The sequence below is a fragment of the Pipistrellus hanaki genome (assembly GCF_964339955.1).
Source record: "Pipistrellus hanaki genome assembly, chromosome: 16".
Classification (NCBI taxonomy): Eukaryota; Metazoa; Chordata; class Mammalia; order Chiroptera; family Vespertilionidae; genus Pipistrellus; species Pipistrellus hanaki.
In genome coordinates, this window is record NC_140518.1 from 18171867 (window position 1) to 18191225 (window position 19359).

General features: G+C 58.2%; 1 protein-coding gene across 1 annotated transcript in view; it reads left to right on the plus strand.

Annotated features, from left to right (window-relative positions):
- MARCHF10 (membrane associated ring-CH-type finger 10) overlaps positions 1 to 13491 on the plus strand; it is a 79581-nt gene extending 66090 nt beyond the window's left edge. The window contains 4 exon segments of the mRNA XM_084861765.1: positions 3518 to 3631; positions 12700 to 12760; positions 12763 to 12939; positions 12942 to 13491. Of these exon segments, the coding sequence (XP_084717891.1) occupies positions 3518 to 3631; positions 12700 to 12760; positions 12763 to 12939; positions 12942 to 13060 (471 nt within the window). The 3' untranslated portion in view covers positions 13061 to 13491.
- Positions 13492 to 19359: the final 5868 nt, after the last annotated feature.

A 19359-nucleotide genomic window follows, 5' to 3' on the forward strand; every position in this document is an offset into this window, starting at 1 on the left:
ATCTTCATTCTCCCCCCTCACAGGACACTCCGGTTTTGGGAAATACCGTGTCCGCTAGGATTGGCTCGTTTTGCCATAATGGGTTGGGGAGACAGGCAGAGCAGTGGCGACTGCTCCCCTTCTGTCAAAGGGGAGTCACTCGGGCCGTGCACAGATGAAACTCTCTGCTCCAAGGCGCAGCCCTCGATGGCCGCGGCTGCCCCCTCGGGGCTGTGCCCACCCTCCGGGCTGTGCCCGCGGTGAGGAGGAACGCGCTCCGCCATCGGGCCCTGCAGCGCAGAAGGGTCTCGCTCCATCGCCGCCTCGGACAGATGTCCTTGGACACACGCAGGCGCCTCATCGCCCTCACACTCGGGAGCGTCCCTGGAGCCCATTTGAAGACTTGAGAGAGCCGTGCAGCCAGGCAGTCCTCTCCCTGGAGTGGATTAAATGGAGAATTTCCATCGGTGGCAAATCTCTTGGTCGAAATGAATATTAACAAAATGAAGAGGGGGAGGGGATGGGAGAGAAGAAAGCAAAACAGCTGGCAGGAGGGCTGAGCACTCCAGACCTCCCCACGCCCACCTCCCGCCCACCCCCACCCACCCCCGCAGTGCACTTGGGCACTGAAGGGCAATGCGATTGGGTGGGGGGAGGGTGGGTCAGGAGTGCCCAGTAAATAACACTCCAACACCCAGCCCCTTTGCCCTTGCAGACAAGCACAGCGGAGCGCCGGTGACAGCCGACCCTCCCACGTGTGGCCGCGGGGAGGACGATGCCTCCCGCCCGGGGGCCGGCCCCGCCCCTCTGGGGCCAGTGAGATCCATGACACCCGCGTGACGGGTCCCCTCCCGCAGACCAGCGAGCAGACACAATCTGCTAGGAGTGACTTTTCAAATTATCTGCAGAAAACATTAGTGGATATTTTCCCATCTGCATGCCTCCGGGCCTTATTGAGTCATAAAAAAAAAAGGAAATGGTTTCCCTGAACGCTTTGACAAACCTGATAGTTCCGAGCCATTTTCTGGCTGATTGATTTGCCATTATGCACCGGGGTGTCTCTGAGCCTAAGAGGCTTACCGGCGATGACAGTGCAGGGGCCGGAGCGGCAGCTCCTGGAAAAGCAAACAGGGCGAGGCGTGCTTTGCCTGGAAGAGGTAGGTGAGGGGCAAGCTAGGAAGGCTTCCCGGAGAAGGTGGCTTGCAGACGGGCACAAAGGAGGCACCCACTCACGGGGAAGCGGGAGGAGGCAATGAAAGCAGAAAAAGGTGAAAACAAGCAGCTTCCTCTCTGCCCACTCCAGGCCAAGGTCAGAAGAGCACAGAACGTGACTCAAGTCTAAAAATAGGAGGCCGACTGCCAAGGACAGTGGCAGAGCCTCTGAGGACGAGTCTGTAGGGCGGCGGAGGAGCCTTGAGCAGTGACCTTGGGGCCAGTGACCCCCGAGACCCAGAGTTGGCCCCCATTCAGAAGGGAGAGTGCATCGGTCCTGGCCCAGCTTGGGCATCCATTCCGGCAGCTGGCTAGTCCTGGAAGAGGTGTGTGCGGTGCCAGCTTCCCGGGCTGCCCTTGTGGGACGGGAATGTGGCTGCTGCGGGAGCCAGGAAGAGGCGCCGAGGCGGTCACTGTGGCGGACCGGCTGCAGTCGTCCTGGGAGCACAGTCAGAGTTGGGACCTTTCCCAACAGGGCCAGGCACCGGCCACGCCCTCCGCCGGGATCTGGTCTCCCTGGGCTTCCGGAGCTCCGTCTGGCTCCGGCCCAAGGCCCCGCCCCTGGGCTTTGGCCTGAGGACAGATGGGGGATTAAAGTGGCGGAGAGGAGGAGTCGTCGCTAATGCCACTGATTTATTGAAGGTCAATGAAGCGTCCACAGGGTGAGGCCTCGCCACACAGACCACCGAGAGAGCTGAGGACAGAAGAGCCGTGGTCAGCTGGGGGACCAGGGCCGCCCCCTGTGCCTCCCTACATGCTAAGCACCAGTGAGAAGAGTAAAACACAACCCACCCACCAGGAAAAGGCGAAAGCATGAACCAGGGTTAGATGCGGTGTGTACAAAATCAAGACACGTGCTCAGGAGTCCGGGAGTAAGGGAGGCCTGAAACCATGGTTAGGAAGGCCCCTGTAAGGAAGTGGCATTGTGACAGCGATGAAAGAACAAAACGGTGGAGAGGGGACATTCAAAACAGAGGCACAAAAACAAAACAGAGGCGGGGGACTTCAGTGAGATCATTAAGTGAAGATAGTCATGTAAAGAACCAAGGCCTGCCAAAACCGGTTTGGCTCAGTGGATACAGCATCCGTCTGCGGACTGAAAGGTCCAGATTCAATTCCGGTCAAGGGCACATACCTTAGTTTCGGGCGCATTCCCAGTAAGGGGTGTGCAAGAGGCAGCCAATAGATGATTCTCTCTCATCGATGTTTCTAACTCTCTATCCCTCTCTCTTTCTCTCTGTAAAAAATCAATAAATCAATAAAAAATAAATAAATAAATAAATAAGAACCAAGGCCTGCCCTAGCTGGTTTGGCTCAGTGGATAGAGCATCGGCCTGCAGACTGAAGGGTCGAGGTTTGATTCTGGTCAAGGGCACATGCCCGGGTTGTGGGCTTGATCCCAAGTAGGAGGCATGCAGGAAGGAGGTAGCTGATCCATGATTCTCTCTATCACTGATGTTTCTATCTTTCTCTCCCTCTCCCTTCCTCTCTGAAATCAATAAAAATATACTGAATAAGTAAATAAAAATAAATTTTTGAAAAAAAACAAACAAGACCTGTGCCCTTTCTCTGGGCAAATGAGGGATCTAGGAAAATACAGTAGCCCTCCGGTGGCACCTGTGCCCAGACTCTCCCACAGAAGTCTGCCTTCGTAAGACAAGCATCACCCCTTCTCAGAGGCCACAGCTACACACACACTCCTCACTTCTGCCTAATATGGTCCCACCTCACCATCTCCCCAGCCCAGGCCAAATTTTTTTAAAAACCCAAAACAAACACCTGCCACAGATACTCCAGCCACACCAGTGAGTAGGGAACTTGGGCCAACACACACACTGCTCTCTTCATCCCTGTGTCTCTGCTGGCATCCAGCGCCTCTGAAGACCCTTAATACCCCTCCCACCACCTTCCCAATGCCCTCCCATCCCGAAGGACCCTCAGAGAGGCCCTGCCCCGCGTCATGGCCCGGAGGCTGGAGCTTTCTCAGGACAGCCTCCCTGAACAGCGAAGAATTCCCCCGGGGCTGCCTGCCCTCTACCCAGGACCCCCTCCTGCTCTGTTCTCTAGTCCTCACGGCCAGGCCTGACCTTGGGGCTTGGGCTTTCGTCCCTTTTTTAAACATACATTTTTAAAAAATTAATTTCAGCCTGCAACTTGGGCATGTGCCCTGGCTTGGGAATGAACCATGACCTCATGGTTCATAGGTCAACGCTCCACCACTAAGCCGCCAGCTGGGCTCTTGTCCCATGCCTTGTCACCCCTTGGCCTTGTCACCCTCCGTGAATATTTTATCGACGAACTGAAGAGCCTTCTTTTCCCATCGCAGCTGCAGAACGAGCTGATGAATTCCGGCTTGTACCTGGTGCTGCTGCTCCACCTCTACGAGCAGAGGTTTGCGGAACTCATGAGACTCAACTACAGCCGGGCGGGGAGAGAGCGGGTAAGTCCGGCTCCAGCCCGGCCCGGCCAGCAACGGGCCCCCGAACCCCGCGGTGTTTGTTCATGAGACGTGCCATCTGCTGACGTCCTCACCGTAGGACACAGCACTGTCATTGTCAGGCCTGAGACAGCTACCAAGTGTATGCACAGCCCTCTGGCTGAAAAGGAATTGGTAATCACATGATTGCTGACTACTAAGCGTGAGTAGTCATTAAACGGTCCCCTAGGCGAGTGGGTCACGAGGGATATTTGCCCCCCAAAGAGAGGCCAGCAAGGTTGCTGGGGCTGAGTGAGCACCATGTGTGGGCCCGCCCACTGCCCACGCGCCAGGGCTCATGAAAAACAGGGACCTCCCCCACAGGAGAGCTGTGTTCTTGGCTTTGGGTCCCAGGGTATGTTATTCCAGCATCTGGTGTCACCCTTTGTCCTTAGAGAAGAGGCCGGGAATGATCCTTTCCTTTAACAAGAGCAGGGGGCCCTCCAGGCGGCCTCGAGGTTGGCAGCGGAAGCCTGGGTCGGCTGCTCACCGGAGCCCGGCCTGAGCCAAGTCCGCCAAAATGCGGGAGGTGGGCTGGTGGGCCTCTGAAGTGTCTTGATCGCTGTCAAGCCAGAACTCTGAGCCCCAAGGCACTTCCCTCTTGGTCACCAAGCTTCTCTGTGGCCGGGCCAGGGGAGAGCGCTGGCAGGCCAGGCCCCATCCTCTACCTTAAGGTCATGCCAGCGGCTGATCTACTTTTAGTGTTTTGGGGTTCCCAGAACCCCTTGAGGCTTGGAACTTGACTCTGGTTCATGTCAGAAGGTCAGGACTGGAAAGCCAGCCAGTGTGACAGTGACCAAGCCACCATGAGACAGTATTAATGACCGCTGCCACCCTGGCCCTTGAACCTCCCTTTCTTTTCACTTCTCTCTCTCTAATCATCCTCCTCTCCTCCTCCTTCTCCCTCTCCCCCTCCTCCTCCTTCCTCTCCTCCTCTTCCTCCTCCTCCTTCTCCCTCTCCTCCCTCCTCCTCCTTCACCTCCTCCTCCCTGTCCTCCTCCTTCTCCTCCTCCTCTTCTTCCTCCCCCTCCTCCCTCTCTTCCCTCCCCCCCTCCTCCTCCTTCTCCTCCTCCTCCAGTAGATAAGAGGCACCTGCTGTGGTCACTGCCTGAAGGCTGGAATTCAGTGACTCCAAATGGCGCTCGCATTGCCGCAGGCCCTGCTGTTGCCATCCATTTGGCGTCAACCCAAACTGAAAGGCTGCACTCAAACCATTAGTCATAAGAGTTCTAGATTTGTCCCTACCTTTTTTTTCCTGCTGCTGCTTAAGTTCTCCCTTAGACCCTAAGCTCTCAATTAAGAAACCAGGTTGGGTCTTTGCCAAGCTATCTCCTCAGGAATCTCACCCTCTTTTTGACCTGGCCTGTCCTTCCTTTAACTCTTCCGCAGTTTTAATGGTGACATAAATTCCTCAGAGAAATACACTAAAACAAGAAGAAATAATAGTACAGGAAGCAGGAAATGATCCTTTGTTAACATTTCGGTAACCTCATTTTCATGGTCCCGCGTCTTCCTAATGAACTCTTTATTGCACACTGAACTTCAAAGCGCCCCGGTGTCGATATAGGCTACAGATGGCTGCCACATCGGCAAGCTGACGCAGGCAGGGTTCGCCTTCGAGCCAGCAAAGCAAACAAACACTGCGACCCAACGGCTGGACACCAAGGCTCTGAGGAGCCTTCTGGGAAAACTATCCCAGAGGAACAGGAAGGGACCCAGAAGCCAGCTGGGAACCAGCACAGGAAGGAAGCAGAGAGAACGGGGCAACATTCTTCTCTCACCGCAGCTCACATTTAATGGGAAACCCTGAAATAGGTCTCACCCGCTAAACCACCGCGCAATCACCGGGACAAATGACCGGGTAAGAGGGACACAAATGGAAGTAGGAAGGCAAGGTCAAGTTCATGTTTCTGGACTCGAGTCTCGGCATTTTCTTATAGAAAATACTCGGAATCTGTGTGTGATGTTTAGCAAAAGAGAGGCACTGCGTAAGGAGTGGGCCCACCTTCCCTGTCCTGTACCTACCAAACGGGCGAACCCTTCACACCGGGTTTCTTGGCTGTGTCTCACAGGTGTCCAGTGGTGAATGCCTGTCAGTGGTGATGATCATTCATTCACTCATTCTTTCGTGCCCCAGCCTGTATCAGTGGGGACCTGGCCACCTACTAGACACAATGTCTTGATGTCCCCTATTTTAAGGAGCTTATGATCAACTTGAAATTTTTTAAACAGAAAATATCATATTTATAAATCTGGGAAATAATTGGAAAGTCACACTTGGTCAAGAGAACTGGCAGACCCAGTGGATTCCCAGAAGCTGTGGTATTGACACCAGGTGTCCCCTGACCGGGGTTTCCAAGGATCCCACAAACAGCCAATGTGTCTCCCCAGTGAGTCTGTGAGCTATCTGAAGACAAAGCCCAGCCTTCTCTTTCTCTCGTGATGCTGGCACACACTGAATCCTATTTTACCGCTGACCTTGCCCCAGACACTATGGATGCCAGGAGCATTGATTGATTCCATCAGTGCTGACTGACCATCAAAGAAAGACATGGTCTTGTAGGATGGAGGTGAAACATTTCATTGGCAATGGGGGCATGGAACCCGTATCTCTTTTGACCCCTACAGCCCTCCAGTGCCTAGAAAATGCCTGGCACAGTGTAGGTGCTCAATAACCTTTGATGCTCAAACAATAAATTAATGAACCAGAACCTCACTTCTTCCAGGAAGCGAGTCTTGAGTTACGTTTTGGAGATAGTACACATTGGTGGAGAGAAAGGTATTCTGGTAAAGAAACATCCCACTTCCAGGTACAGATACCTGTTTAAAGATGTTTCTGTGTGCCTACCATGTACCAGGTTCTAAGCTAAGTTCTAGGAATAAAAAGATGATTATAAAGGACTCAGAGTCTAAAAGAGAATGTAGACATGTAACAAGGATATCAGCAACCTGCCTTGTATTATTATACAACAGAAGATTGAGCCAGATGTGGGGAAACGGAGCAGAGAGGAGAGGAACCACCGTTCTCATCCGCTCCTTCCACTGCTTCCCCGGGACCGGCTGTCCACGCAGGGGCCGCGGGGACATTGCGTTTCACCTGAGTGGGTTGTCCTCTTGGCCATCAGTCTTCCCGCTGCTTTGAGAGCCTGCTAGCCAAGCTCCTTCCATTACTGCTCTCACCCACTGATCAGCTGAGGAGGTGATGACTGCCCTGAGTCTTGAAGAATTTAGCAGGTGGACAAAGGTGGGTGGGGAGGGAAAGGGCATTCAATGGGGAAAGAAATGCAAAGGCTCAGAGACCTGACAAGTCTTGCGTGTTTGGGAAAGTCAAGGAATTGAGTGTGGCCAAGGCTGGCAGGAAGTGAGCTTGGCAGAAAGCGGGAGGTGATGGGTTTGTGTTAGGCTCTGGAAGGCCGCTCAGGGATTCCTAGCTGCGTTTGGCAGGCCAAGAGGTGTGCGTGTTTGAGAGGTAACTGGAGCAGCCATGAGGAGGGCGGCTGGCGCGGGACCAGCTGGGTGGCTGTTGCCCTGTCACAGGGCAAGGGGCCCACGTGGGGAGTGGGAATGGGAACTGGAAATGGGAAATGCGGACTTGGTGGGCACAGAGGGAGGTCCATACGGGCTGAAGGAAGCCTTGAATGGCGTTCTGTGCAAGTGCCCAGCACGAGGACATGAGACTCACCAGCCTCATTGACCCCACGTGGCTCACCCTTTATTCTGAGGGGGACACAAAGCTGGCCTGCGAGGTGAAGCCAAGCAGACTTGCCTTCCCTGTCCTCTCTTCCCTTCAGCACCCACATAGGGCATTCTCTTATTCAGGACCTGCCCCCCCAATGCCCCCTGTCCTGGGGGTCCTCATAGCCAAAGGTCTTATCTCTACCATGCTCCCCCCACCCCCCCAAAATGTACCTGTACCCCGAATTTCTCCCCCTGCCTGCCCATGGCAGCTCCTCTCTATCCCTTAGGGGCCTGACTCACTGAACTCCACAAAACAAGAGAATCCCAGCCAGTGTGCTGAAAGGCAGAAGGCAGAGGGCAGAGGGGCCCTGGCCCTCCATCACTGCAGCGCTCCGCTGGCTGCGGCCTGCCTTTGTCTCCTGCCCAGGTGTGCTGTGTGAGCACTGCACCTGCAGGAAAACGTTCAGAAGAAGAAACTGGGAGGGTTTGGGGGGGGGGGGGGGCGCGCTGGCCTGGGAGGAAGGTAGAGATTTGAAATAGCTCTCAAATCCCACTGATCCATTTCTGTGTGAGGCTGGACGGACTTTCCCTAAGCCCTCCCCATTCATCCCATTTCCTCAAAACCAAAACTCTGGCCTCCGAGGACCAGCGCTACCCAAAACACGGGCGGCCGGCCCTTGGCCCACACTCACCATGATGGCTTTTCCTGGCGGAGTGTGAGCGCTGGCTCAGAGAGACGTGATCACCTGGCACAGGATGAGGCCGCTCAGCACAGCCCTGATGTATAATTCACCAAGTAACGGGGACTGCCCTCTGTGAGAAATTCCATCCTCCTCTTGCCCTCTTCCTTGGGCCTGTGGGTGAGAGGCGCCCCAGAGGCCAAGGCTGCCTCCACCCTGGGCAGCCTGTTGCCCCAGCAACAGTGTCCGGCACCCCTTGTTTTGTCCTGGGCCTGTCACAAACCCCCTCTCCTCCGGGGGAAGAACACCAGCCTTCCGCAGGATCCCACATCCTCACGGCCTGGCACAACGGGCCCCACTGGAGGACACAGTGTTTCTCATTGTGGCACAAAATGCCATAAAGTCAGAACAAAGAGGGAGCCCAAGGCCCTGGTGGGCCTGCTGCTTCCTGCCGGGGCAGAGAATGCAAGCGATTGTTTAAAAGCCAGGGGCGAGGCAAGTGGCCAATTAGCCAGGCCTTCGCCCCCGCGGCCTGGAAATGGGATTGGACCCTCAGAATGGGATTTCGCTGTTCAGATCCATTGCAGGGAGGAAGCTAGCCTGCTCCACTGCCAACATGAGAAGCCCCGAGCCGGCCAAGGTGACCCGGGTTCGCTGCTGCTATCCTTGGGGCCAAGCTGAGGCCTGCGCTGAGCATCAGCATGCCCCCCCGGGGGGCACCTCGGCGCATCTTCTCTGCCCCCCCCCTTTTTTTATTGATATTTTACAGAGGAGGAAGGGAGAGAGATCGAGAGCTAGAAACGTCGATGAGAGAGAAACATCGACCACATCCTACCAGGGATGTGCCCGCAACCAATGTACATGCCCCTGACCGGAATCGAACCTGGGACCTTTCAGTCCGCAGGCCGACGCTCTATCCACTGAGCCAAACCGGCTTCGGCCTCTCTGCCCCTTTAAGGTGATGGTAGCGTGTCCCGAGCACGTCCCCGCGGCTAGGGGATGGCACATCTGTTCACAGTTGCCTTGGAAAGACAATTCATTTCTCACTGTCTTCTTTCTCCTAGTTGTCAAGAAATTTCCCACGACCCAGGCCGGAAGAAAATGAAAGTAGGTTTTGGGGTCAGTCCTGCCATGTTGAGGGTGTTTGCTAATTTACTTTTTCTGTCACTTGTGTGGAACCTGATACTGTGGGAGGAATACCACCCAGGGGCAAAAAATAACCCCGCCGAGCTCGGGGAACTACCGTGTTTCCCCGAAAATAAGACCTAGCGCATGGAAAGATAAGACATCCTTGAAAATAAGACCTAGCGCAACTTTGGGAGAAAAATTAATATAAGACACTGTCTTATTTTTGGGGAAACAGGGTAGCAGCAGCGAGTCGTCAAGGCGAGTCCGAGCGCTGACCCAGAGCGGAGACGGGTTCCAGCTCCCCCTGAAAGCAGGGGAAAGGGGAGCCGGTGTTGGGGGGGGGGAAATGTCGCGCCATGGGATTGTCCCTTTTCCTTGTCCTCCGCTGGCGTTCTCCAGCCTCCCGGGTTACCTTCCGGACCCTGGAAGGCGGCTCTTTGGCCATTGCCGGAAGGGACCACCCTCAGTCACAAGCTGGTGGCTCTTACTGGATTTCCTCACCGTTCCGCCAGTCAAGTGGGTCCCCTGGACTCGGAGGCTGGACCTTCCGGAAAAAGGTCCCTCCTGGGAGGCAAGCCTGCCTTCACACAGGCTCAGGACCCCAGGAAACCCGCCGGAGAAGGTGTGGTTACTGAAAGCAGGAGGGCTTGCAGGGAGAACAGACATTACAGTGAACTGAGGGGGAAGAGAGGGACGAGAATGTGACAATTCCATCGCCAGAAGCTATTCCAGGGAGAAATGCCACCGCTGCCTGCGGGCAGTGAACCCCACACTGGCTTCGCCATCAGAATCCCCTGGGCTTACCAGAGATGGATTCCTGGCCCTCCCGGAGCCTGGGGTCAGGCCCAGGCCCAGGCCCAGGCCCAGGGGCAGCCCCTGGTGGCCAGGGCGCAGCTGGTCAGGGGCATGCTTTTGGGGGACCCCCCCCCCAGACCTGCCTGGAGGAGAAGCTGAACCAGCTCACCGCTGCACAGGGCGAGGCCCAGCCGGGGACTAGAGAACCCAGCTCCCTGCTGAGGGCTCGCTCCTCTGAGAACCGGGGTGCGGGGCTGGGAGGGAGGGGGCTACCCTCCGTTCACAAAAGGAGCCCATGGAGTCCTAGTCCTGTGCCCTCCGGGGCCACTCCGGCGGCCACCCCCGCCACCCAGCGCCGCTGCCGGGGCCCACCCCTCCCCGGCTCGCCCTCCGGGGCCGCTGGGAGCGCGCGGGCAGGGGGCGGCGGGGCGAGAAAGGACCTTTGTGTCGCGGGCACCCACCCCCTTGTCTCGGAAAACGCCTCTGCGCCGCGTCCCGCCGGTCCCCATCGCGGCTGCCGGCCGGGGCCCCGGCTCCGGAAAGGGCGCGCCGGCGAGCCGCCCTGGGCGCCGGGGACGGCTCGGGGCTCCGGCGGGGTCTCGGCGCCGCGCCCGGCCGCGCCCCTCCCTCCCCGGCGGCGCCCGCGCCCCTCCCGGTTCGGGAAACCTGCTGCCGCCGGCCGCGCCCGGGAGGGTTCGGCTGGGCAGGGGCGCCCCCTAGCGCCCGGCATGGGCCGCTGCTGCCCTCCTGCTGGGGGGAGGCCCGGAGGACGAAACCTTCTCCCCCCGCGGAGCTGGGGAAGGGCCACACCGGGCCCAGGGGAGGCTGGCGTCTCTGAAGGGCAAGAGGAGAGCATCCCCGGGGTGATGCCTAAAGAGGGGGTCTCCCCGCAGGGGACCTCGGGAGCCCTCCCTGCAAGTGCCCTGGCTGCGATGCTGCCCTCCCGCGTTGCTCTAGAGATGCCATGTATTTGCCATCCTACTTCAGGGACCTGGTACTAGCTCTTAGGACCTGCATCCTCCCTGCACCAGCCCCAGTGCGGGGGCAGCCAGTTCTCCCTGGAAACGGGGATGTAGGTCCTCTCCACCGGCCCCAGCCCCGCACACCCCCCAGAGGCCGCAGGCACCGCCGGATGGAGGAGAGCCCTGCACAGCTGGGCGGGTCTTGGCACCTGGTCAGATGCCGCCCTTGCCTGGCTTCCCGCCAGGGTCCTAATCCAGAAGAGAGCCGGGCGGCCAGGGGCAGAGCCCATGCCCCCCACCCTCCCGCGGGCCGCACGCCTCTCTGGTGCCCAGCAGCCTGGCACGCCCCACCTGGTTGGCAGCACTCGGGTAAGACCGGCTGCCAGCGCTGAGTCACAGTGTGACCTGCTGCCCCGGCTCCGTTCAGGTGAACGGGGAGGAGAAAAGGCAAAACCTCAGGGCCTCTAGGAGGTGGCGCAGAGTCCCAGCCTCTTTGTGGCTCCGTGGGGCCCATGCCAACCTTCTCACCAGGCACCCCGCCCCTGCACCTGGTAACCGAAGCCACACACACGTGGCACAGGCGGCACAGAGGTGAGGGCCGCCGGGGAGAGGCCCTGGGTGGGTGTGCCCGGATCTGACAACCTGTCGCACCTGCGGTGGCCCAGCCCCCCTGACCGTGCTTCCCAGCTGGCACAGGTGACTGTCCCACAGCCAGCCCGAGGCCAGGGAGGGGCGGTGCTTCCTGCAGCTATCATTCAGTCCGGGTGTGAGCGGAGCAGGCAGGAGGCCCTCAGGCCAAAGGCTGACCCCAGCACTTCCCCAACTGCACCAGCTGAGAAACTCCGGGGGAGAGAATGGGGCGAGTGAGGAGACGGGAGGCTTGTGGGGCTGGGGCCTCCCCGGGCGGAGGTGGACGCTGAGAGGGCCCAGGTAGGGACGGGAGGGTGTCCATGGCTCCTACTCCCGCCCTTCTCCCACAGTCACACACAGTTTCCAAACAGCCAGGGGCACCCGCTCGGCTCAGCAGATGGGAAAAGAAATGTATCGAGAACAAGAGTTTCCCCAAGAATAAAGAGCCCCCACCCCCATCCCACCTCCTCACCCAGACCCCACTGCCGTCCCACGGCCTCTCTGTCTTCCCTTCCGTCACATGGCCCTCTGCTCCCTGAAAAGCTTCTTTACAACCTCGGCCAGTGCTCGGCCAACAGCGGCTCGCGAGCCACACGCGGCTCTTTGGCCCCTTGCGTGGGGCTCTTCCACAAGACACCGCGTGCGGGCGCGCACATTGCGTGCGACTGAAGGAGTGCCCTGGTGACGTTAATAACAATGTGTACCCACCTATCTAGGTTAAGTTTAAAAACTTTGGCTCTCAAAAGAAATTTCAATCGTCGTACTGTTGATATTGGGCTCTGTTGACTAATGAGTTTGCCGACCACTGCCCTAGGCCAATCCCCCGTTTCCTGACAGGTGAAGGAAGTGAGAGTTCAGGTTGGGGCACTACCCTGGCACACACGTGCAGCACCGGGCCCGGGGGCGGGGGGGGCAGAGATGAGTCAGATGCTTCTGTTGAGGGGCTTACAGTCCAGCCGCCTGGCCTGGTGGGAAGCCCAGTGGGAAGTCTAGCCGTCTCTGTTCCCCACGCTGTTCCAGGCGCCGAGGCACGTGTGTGGCTGGCCACCGGGGCTGGGGGGGGGCGGGGGGGCGGGAGGGGCAGCAATGCATGCCCCTCCGTGGCAGATCCCGCAGTCCGCTGTGGCTCTGCGGCCTGAGAGGTCTTCTCGCTTTCCAGGTTCCGATGTGGGAGACGGAAATGAAAACGGCGTTTATGAAGACAACAGCCGGGTCATCTAGCAAGGAGCTGGCCCTGGAGCTCGGCGGAGAACTCTCTCCCCGCCGCCCTTCCTATGTCCCCAGGTGCCCCGCTCCCTTCTCTTTACTGAAACTGAGACCACAGTTAGCGTGTTTTTTGTTTTTTTTTTTACCTTCTGCCACTCCCCTCTCGGGATCTGGCTTCAGCGTCTGCGGACAGCAAAGCCACCAGCCCAGACCCAGACAGCGCCGGCCAGGCAGCCTGGCCTCGTGGAGCACCCAACAGGCTGCCCTGCTGTTGCCCCTCAGCCCAGAAGCCCCAAAGGACCCAACAGCCCTGACAGGCCCAGCGGCCCGGGGTCCCTCTGCTGAGGGCGCCTGCCCAGGCCTCCACCCCGAGCGGAATCGAGGTGCGTACTCAGTAAATGGACTTAATTTACCCAACTTCGGTGTAAGCTTGTTTCAGTCTCATTGGGCAAAGGCTCGGGGCCTCCGACTGGGAGGGGAGGGAAGCACAGCCACAGCCCCCTCCCCACCCCCACTTCTTGCTCCCCACCCCCACCTCTTGCTCCCCACCCCCACTACCAGGAGGGGGCGACACATCCTGGACCCCCGGGGGGCTGGTTAGGACCTGATTGGTGTGTGGACTCCACTCTTCCCTCCTAATTACGTCTTGGGGCCCAAAGACCAGGTCAGACGGGGTGAAAGAAGGTCAGAGAAGGCTCATGAGAACATTGTGTGCTTCTGTGTGTGTGTGTGTGTGTGTGTGTGTGTGTGTGAGAGAGGGGGGGGGGGGGGCCAGAGGGGTCAAAAAATAAAAGATGGTGGGCACAAACTACTGATAAATGCAAAAATATGATGCCAGGTGAAATAAGCCAGACACGAAAGACTACACAGCATATGGTTCTATTTACATGCAATTTCTAGAAAAGGCAAAACTGCAGAGACAGGAAGATCAGTGGTCGTGGGGGCTGGGACTAGGGGTGGAGACTGACTGAAGACAGCTGGCGAGGACATTGGCAGGTGATAAACATTCTTCTTCAGTCTTCACAATAACCCCGGGAGGCAGGTTACACGGGAGAAGAACCGGCACTAGGGTTCTCCAGAGGAGCAGAACCCACAGGATTTGAACAGATATATGGAAAGAGAGGTATCAGGAGGATCGGCTCACGCCATTACGGAGGCCGAGAAGCCCCACCACCTGCCTGCCGTCTGTAAGCCAAGACCCGGGGCAGCCGGCGATGTCCTTTCAGTTCAAACCCAGAGGCCTGAGGACCAGGAGAACCGAGGCCTGTGTCCACGCCTGAAGGTCTAAGCACCAGGAGCGTGGGTGTTCGAGGGCAGAAGATGGACGGCCCGGCTCCAGCACAGAGACATTTTGCCCTTCCTCCTTTCATTCCCTCGGGCCCCTCAACGGGTTGAATGGTGTCCACCCACGCTCGGAAGGCAATATTCTCTATACCACATGTGTCAAACACACGGCCCGCGGGCCAAATCCAGCCCGCCAGGCCTTGCAATGTGGCCTGCACCGCGCTGTCATCACTGCACTCCGCTGTCAGTTTATGACATTGTCAGTTTATGACTGTTCAGTAAACCATTCGGCCCGTGATTTAGGCTGGATTTTAGATTTTGGCCCCTTCTCTGATTGAGTTCGACACCCCTACTCTATACAGTCTACCAACTCAAAGGCTAGTCTCTTCCCGGAACACCCTCACACGCATACTCAGAAACAACGTGTTACCCACTCTCTGGGCACCCCTTAGCCCAGTCGACATTGACACATAAAATGTATCCTCACAACATCTAAGCTCCAGGAGTGACATGCCCAACTTGGCAGGGTGTCAGTCAGTCTGTTGGCCATGGCCGTGCTTCTGGACCACCTGGGAGAGGGTAGCATCCTCACCCAGCTGCAGGAGCCGGGTGCATAGCAGAAAGGGCGGTGGAGAATGGTGGAGCCCTAGCAAGCAAAGAGGAAGGGGCAGGAAGGAGAGAGGGGAGCATACACAGGAGCATCTGGCTGGAGTGGGGTCATGAGGCCGTGGAGTCAGGGGGCCCCCTGTTCAGGCCAGGGAGCTAAGGATCCACACACAGACAGGAGGCAGCTAGCAAAAGCCACCAACCCACTCTGGTGAGCTGAGGGAAGTGGGACCCAGAGGAGCTGATGGCAGTAGGAGGAGAGAGCACGCTCCCGTTAAGGGAATAGATGGGAACTTTAAAATGTCCAGGAGTGTACACGTCTATATACCCATAGATCTCCCGCCTCATCTCTGTGCATTCTGGACTTTAACCCCCATAATTCCAGCCCAGTCTACCCCGATATAAGTGCCCCTCCCCCCGCTGTTTGAAAGTTCATTTTCCGCAACGTCACTTCCACGGAAAAGCCACATTCGTATGTGTTCGATAATCAAAGGTAATAGGAAGAGTTTTTTCACTTTTAGGAAAAGTCAAAAAGCAAAAAAAAGTGTTGCCTATTTGTTCTGCAACGAAAGCCCTTAGAGCAGTGAGCATGGCCCCACCTAGCGCCTTCCCTGGGAACTGCAACCAGCATCTCAGCAGCAAGCCAGCTGCCAGAGCATGGAACCGTGTCTGGGCGGCTGTGCTGTATCTGGATTTATTTTGTGCATCGGTTATCACGTGTCCAAGGGACCAGAAAAGCCTGAGCGAGCTCATGTGGATGTCACCCACCCTTAGAATAAAACTGGACATGATCAAGCATTTGGACCGCGGTGGTGAGCGAAATAAAGACAACGTGCACGCTGAATTCCAGGTCTGGGGATGCTCATCTCCGCTTCCTGCCGTGTCAGCCGACAAGGGGGCTGGCAGGAGCGCTCTGCCTCGGGTCGGCCGGGGAAGCCTGAGACGGCCTTGGGAGGGAAGCCGTGGAACACAAGGAAAGAGGTCATTCTTGGCCCTTCAACCCCAAAGAAACCTTCCGCAGAGATGACAGGCTGAGACAAAGTCCTTGGGTCTCAGAGACCGACTGCAAGATCGCAAGGGGGGCTCCCCAGTACCCACTGCCCTCTCCCAGCATTCCCCAGAGTGCAGGGGAGGGGGGCAGTGGCAGGCCAAGGTCGTCTCTCTGTGCCTCCGTTTCCTCATCTGTCAAAAGGGTCATAGCTCCCACCTCGGGGTGTGTTGAGGTGAGGTGAGTTCATTCATGGTGAGCAGCCAGAACAGGGCAGCCGTGGTCACGACCCGATAAGCATTTTCATCATTATCGTGGGGGAACGGCATTTCTGAGGTGGCGTCCAGAGTCCCCTGCACCCCAGGGAGAGGAGCGGCAGCACCCCAAGTTTCCCGAGCCCCGGAGAGAGACAGAGGGCCTCGGTGTGAGCCAGCGGGGACATGCTTCGAGGATCCCTGCCAGGCCGCAACAACTCGGAGCTCAGGAGGGATGCCAGCTCGATGAGATTTCCTTCATCGCCCAGAATCCCCTTTCAGTAAGGTGACCAGACATCCTGCTTTTGGCGGGACAGTCCGATTTTCAACAATTTATCCCGCGTCCCTCGGCGTTTTAAAAAGTCCCGATTAGCCGAAACCGGTTTGGCTCAGTGATAGAGCGTCAGTCTGCGGACTGAAAGGTCCCAGGTTCGATTCCGGTCAAGGGCATGTACCTTGGTTGCGGGCACATCCCCAGTATGGGGTGTGCAAGAGGCAGCTGATCGATGTTTCTCTCTCATTGACGTTTCTAACTATCTCTCTCCCTTCCTCTCTGTAAAAAATCAATAAAATATAAAATTAAATTAAATTAAAATTTTAAAAAGTCCCGACTAGGCGAAACCGGTTTGGCTCAGTGGATGGAGTGTTGGCCTGCGGATTGAAAGGTCCCAGGTTTGATTCCAGTGAACGGTGTGTGTCTTGGTTGCGGGCACATCCCCGGTAGGGGGTGTGCAAGAGGCAGCTGATCGATGCTTCTCTATCATCGATGTTTCTAGCTCTCTATCCCTCTCTCTTCCTCTCTGTAAAAAAATCAATAAAATATGTATTTTTTTTAAAAAGTCCCAAATAGTCCCAATTTTCAACAATTTGTCGCTCGTCCCGCGGCGTTTTAAAAAATGTGGGACAAATTGTTAAAAATCGGGACTGTCCTGCCTGGTCCCCTTACCTAAGGGCTAACACCACAGTCCTGCCATGGCCCGATGTCGAAAGACCCATTTTTTGCACCAGCACCAAACCCGCGTCGACTCCTCCCCTTCCTCCAGGGCTGGCCCCCGCCTGCTCTTCCGGACACGGAGGGACCGAGATCTGCAGCTCGAACCTGAAGTCCGCCTTGTCCCGGGGCTCCGGGCTGCCCAGGCCCCGGAGACGAAGACCATCAGGCCAGCCCCGAACATCTGGGCACTCTGACCCGATGCCGGCCCCCTGGCTGCCTCCCCTCATGTACCCAACTCCCTTCTCTCCTCCTCCCTCTTCCCTGCTTCTTTCCCGGGGCCTCCCTCAAGATAACATGGGCCTCCCTCAAGATAACAGCTTCACCTTGTCCCGGCAACACACTCGGCTCTCGGCAGCTCGGCAGGGGCTCGGCAGGGGCTCGGCAGGGCTTGGGCAGCGCCGGTCCAGGAGCGCCATATGGTGTGGCTGGCCGGCTCCTCACCCCGGCGGCCTCACCGCGCTGCCCACTGGGCCAGGCCGGCGCTGCCAGGACACCCGGGAGGAGGCCTCTCGGCCCCGACACCACCCTCCCCTTCATTCACGGATTCCGAGAGCCGTCACGGGCGTCCGGGTGGCCAGAGCGGGGCCGGCTCCGTCCTGCCAGGCAAGGCTGGCTCGGCGCCTGCACGCAGTGCCCTTCGCCTGGGGCCCACGGGATGGGTCTCGGGGCATCCCCCTCCCGGCAGAGACGGCACATGGAGGGGTGGTGTAGAGCTCAGCGAACTGGAACGAGCAGACAGACAGGACACTCTGCCGCGTGCTCTCCGAGGACAGGGCTGTCCCGGAGCCAGAGGCCAAGGCCGGGCCCAGGGCCTTCCCCTGCCCTCCTCTCCTCTGGCAGGGGGAAAGCCAGCGAGGAGGCTTAGAACCAGGTCTGCGGGGCCCCGAGACCCGTGACACGGACCCAAACGCTTGTGGGTCGGGGCAGGGCTCTGGCAAGGACTTGAGCCTCCAGGGAAGGAGAGAGGAGTGAGAACAGGTATTCCGGGGGTGGGGTTAAACCTCCGGACGCTCCCCCTGGCCGGTGTGGCTCAGCTGGCTGGAGTGCTGTCTTGTACGCCAAAAGGTGTTTCTCTCCCCCTCCCTTCCCCTCTCTCTTTAAGATCAACAAAATATAAAAGGAAACCTCTGGCCACTCAACCACCCACGGCCTGCAGGCAGCCTGGGGCATCAGTGCTCACTCCCTCCGCTGCCCCTGCCACCGCCATCCTGCGTCACCCCTCTGCTCTCTCCTCTCCCCGGACGGACGAGGGCTGCTGCCCCAGGCCACTCCCCTGCAGCTGGGCTGCGGCCCACGGCCCACAGGGCACTGAGCCCCAAAGGAAGCTGCTCCAGAGTCCGGAGAGGGAATCACTTCAGGGTGAAGAGGATCCACCGTTATGGGCCCCACCCCACCCCCACCCGCAGGATAGGGGCTCCCTCCCGTTCCCGAGTCCTGCTGTCCCTGCGGGGGCTGCACAGGACCCTGCAGGAGGGCCTTGGACTTGACCTCAGCCTCCGCCTCGGGACGGCAGCTCCAGGTCCCGCTGGGGCTCGGGCTCAGGACAGGACATGTGTCCTCTCCATGTCACTGGGCTTTGAACGATGTGACCCTATTACCTATTCAGAGCAGGAGAAACTTGTTTTTAAAAAAATATCACAAACACAATACACACACACACACACACACACACACACACACACACACACACGTCCACCGCTGTAGCGACGCGCCAAACCACCTTCTTCAAAGGTCAATCGGATTAGCCGTTCCCGCTGACTTTTCGCTCCACTCAACAGGACGACGACTGACATTTCTTTGGAGAGCCAAACTATTTAAACTTCAACTTCTTCTGACGCCACTTCTTCAAAACAGACTCGCCCAGGCCGTGGCATTTTGTGGAAGAGCCACACTCAAAGGGCCAAAGAGCCGCGCATGTGGCTCTGGGGCCGCAGTTTGCCAGCCTCAAGCTCCAGCCAGCCTGGCCTCCTGCTGGCCCCCGAAGCACCAGGGACCCCCACAACAGGGCCACGGGCACCTGCAGGTCTGTGCCCGGACCGGCCTGCACGATGGCACCGCTCACTCCCTCCCCTACCTCTGGGGAAACCCGCCCCAAACCCGTCCCAACCAGCACCCCTCCCGGCCCCGCGGCAGCCCTCCGCAGCACCGGCTGACCTGGCGCAGCGGGCGGTCCTTGCTGGCAGGGCTGGCTCTGTTCCATGCGGTGTCTCCGCTCAGGTATCCTCTGGCAGGGAAAGTGGGGGCGGGCGGCGGGCCAGCCTCTGGGTGGTCTGAGCCCAGGCTCCCAAGGACAAGTGTGCGCTTCCCCGGAGCTCAGAGGCCGCCCTGGGAGGTGGATGGTGTGGAGCCCCGGCCAGGGCTGGCCCGGGCACCTCCAATGCTCCCCTGGGAGCCACAGCTCAGGAATAGCAGGAGCAGCTGACATGTCTGGGGCACTTACTGGACAAGCTGGGGCTCCAGGCGCTAACTGCTCTGCACAGCTGGCCT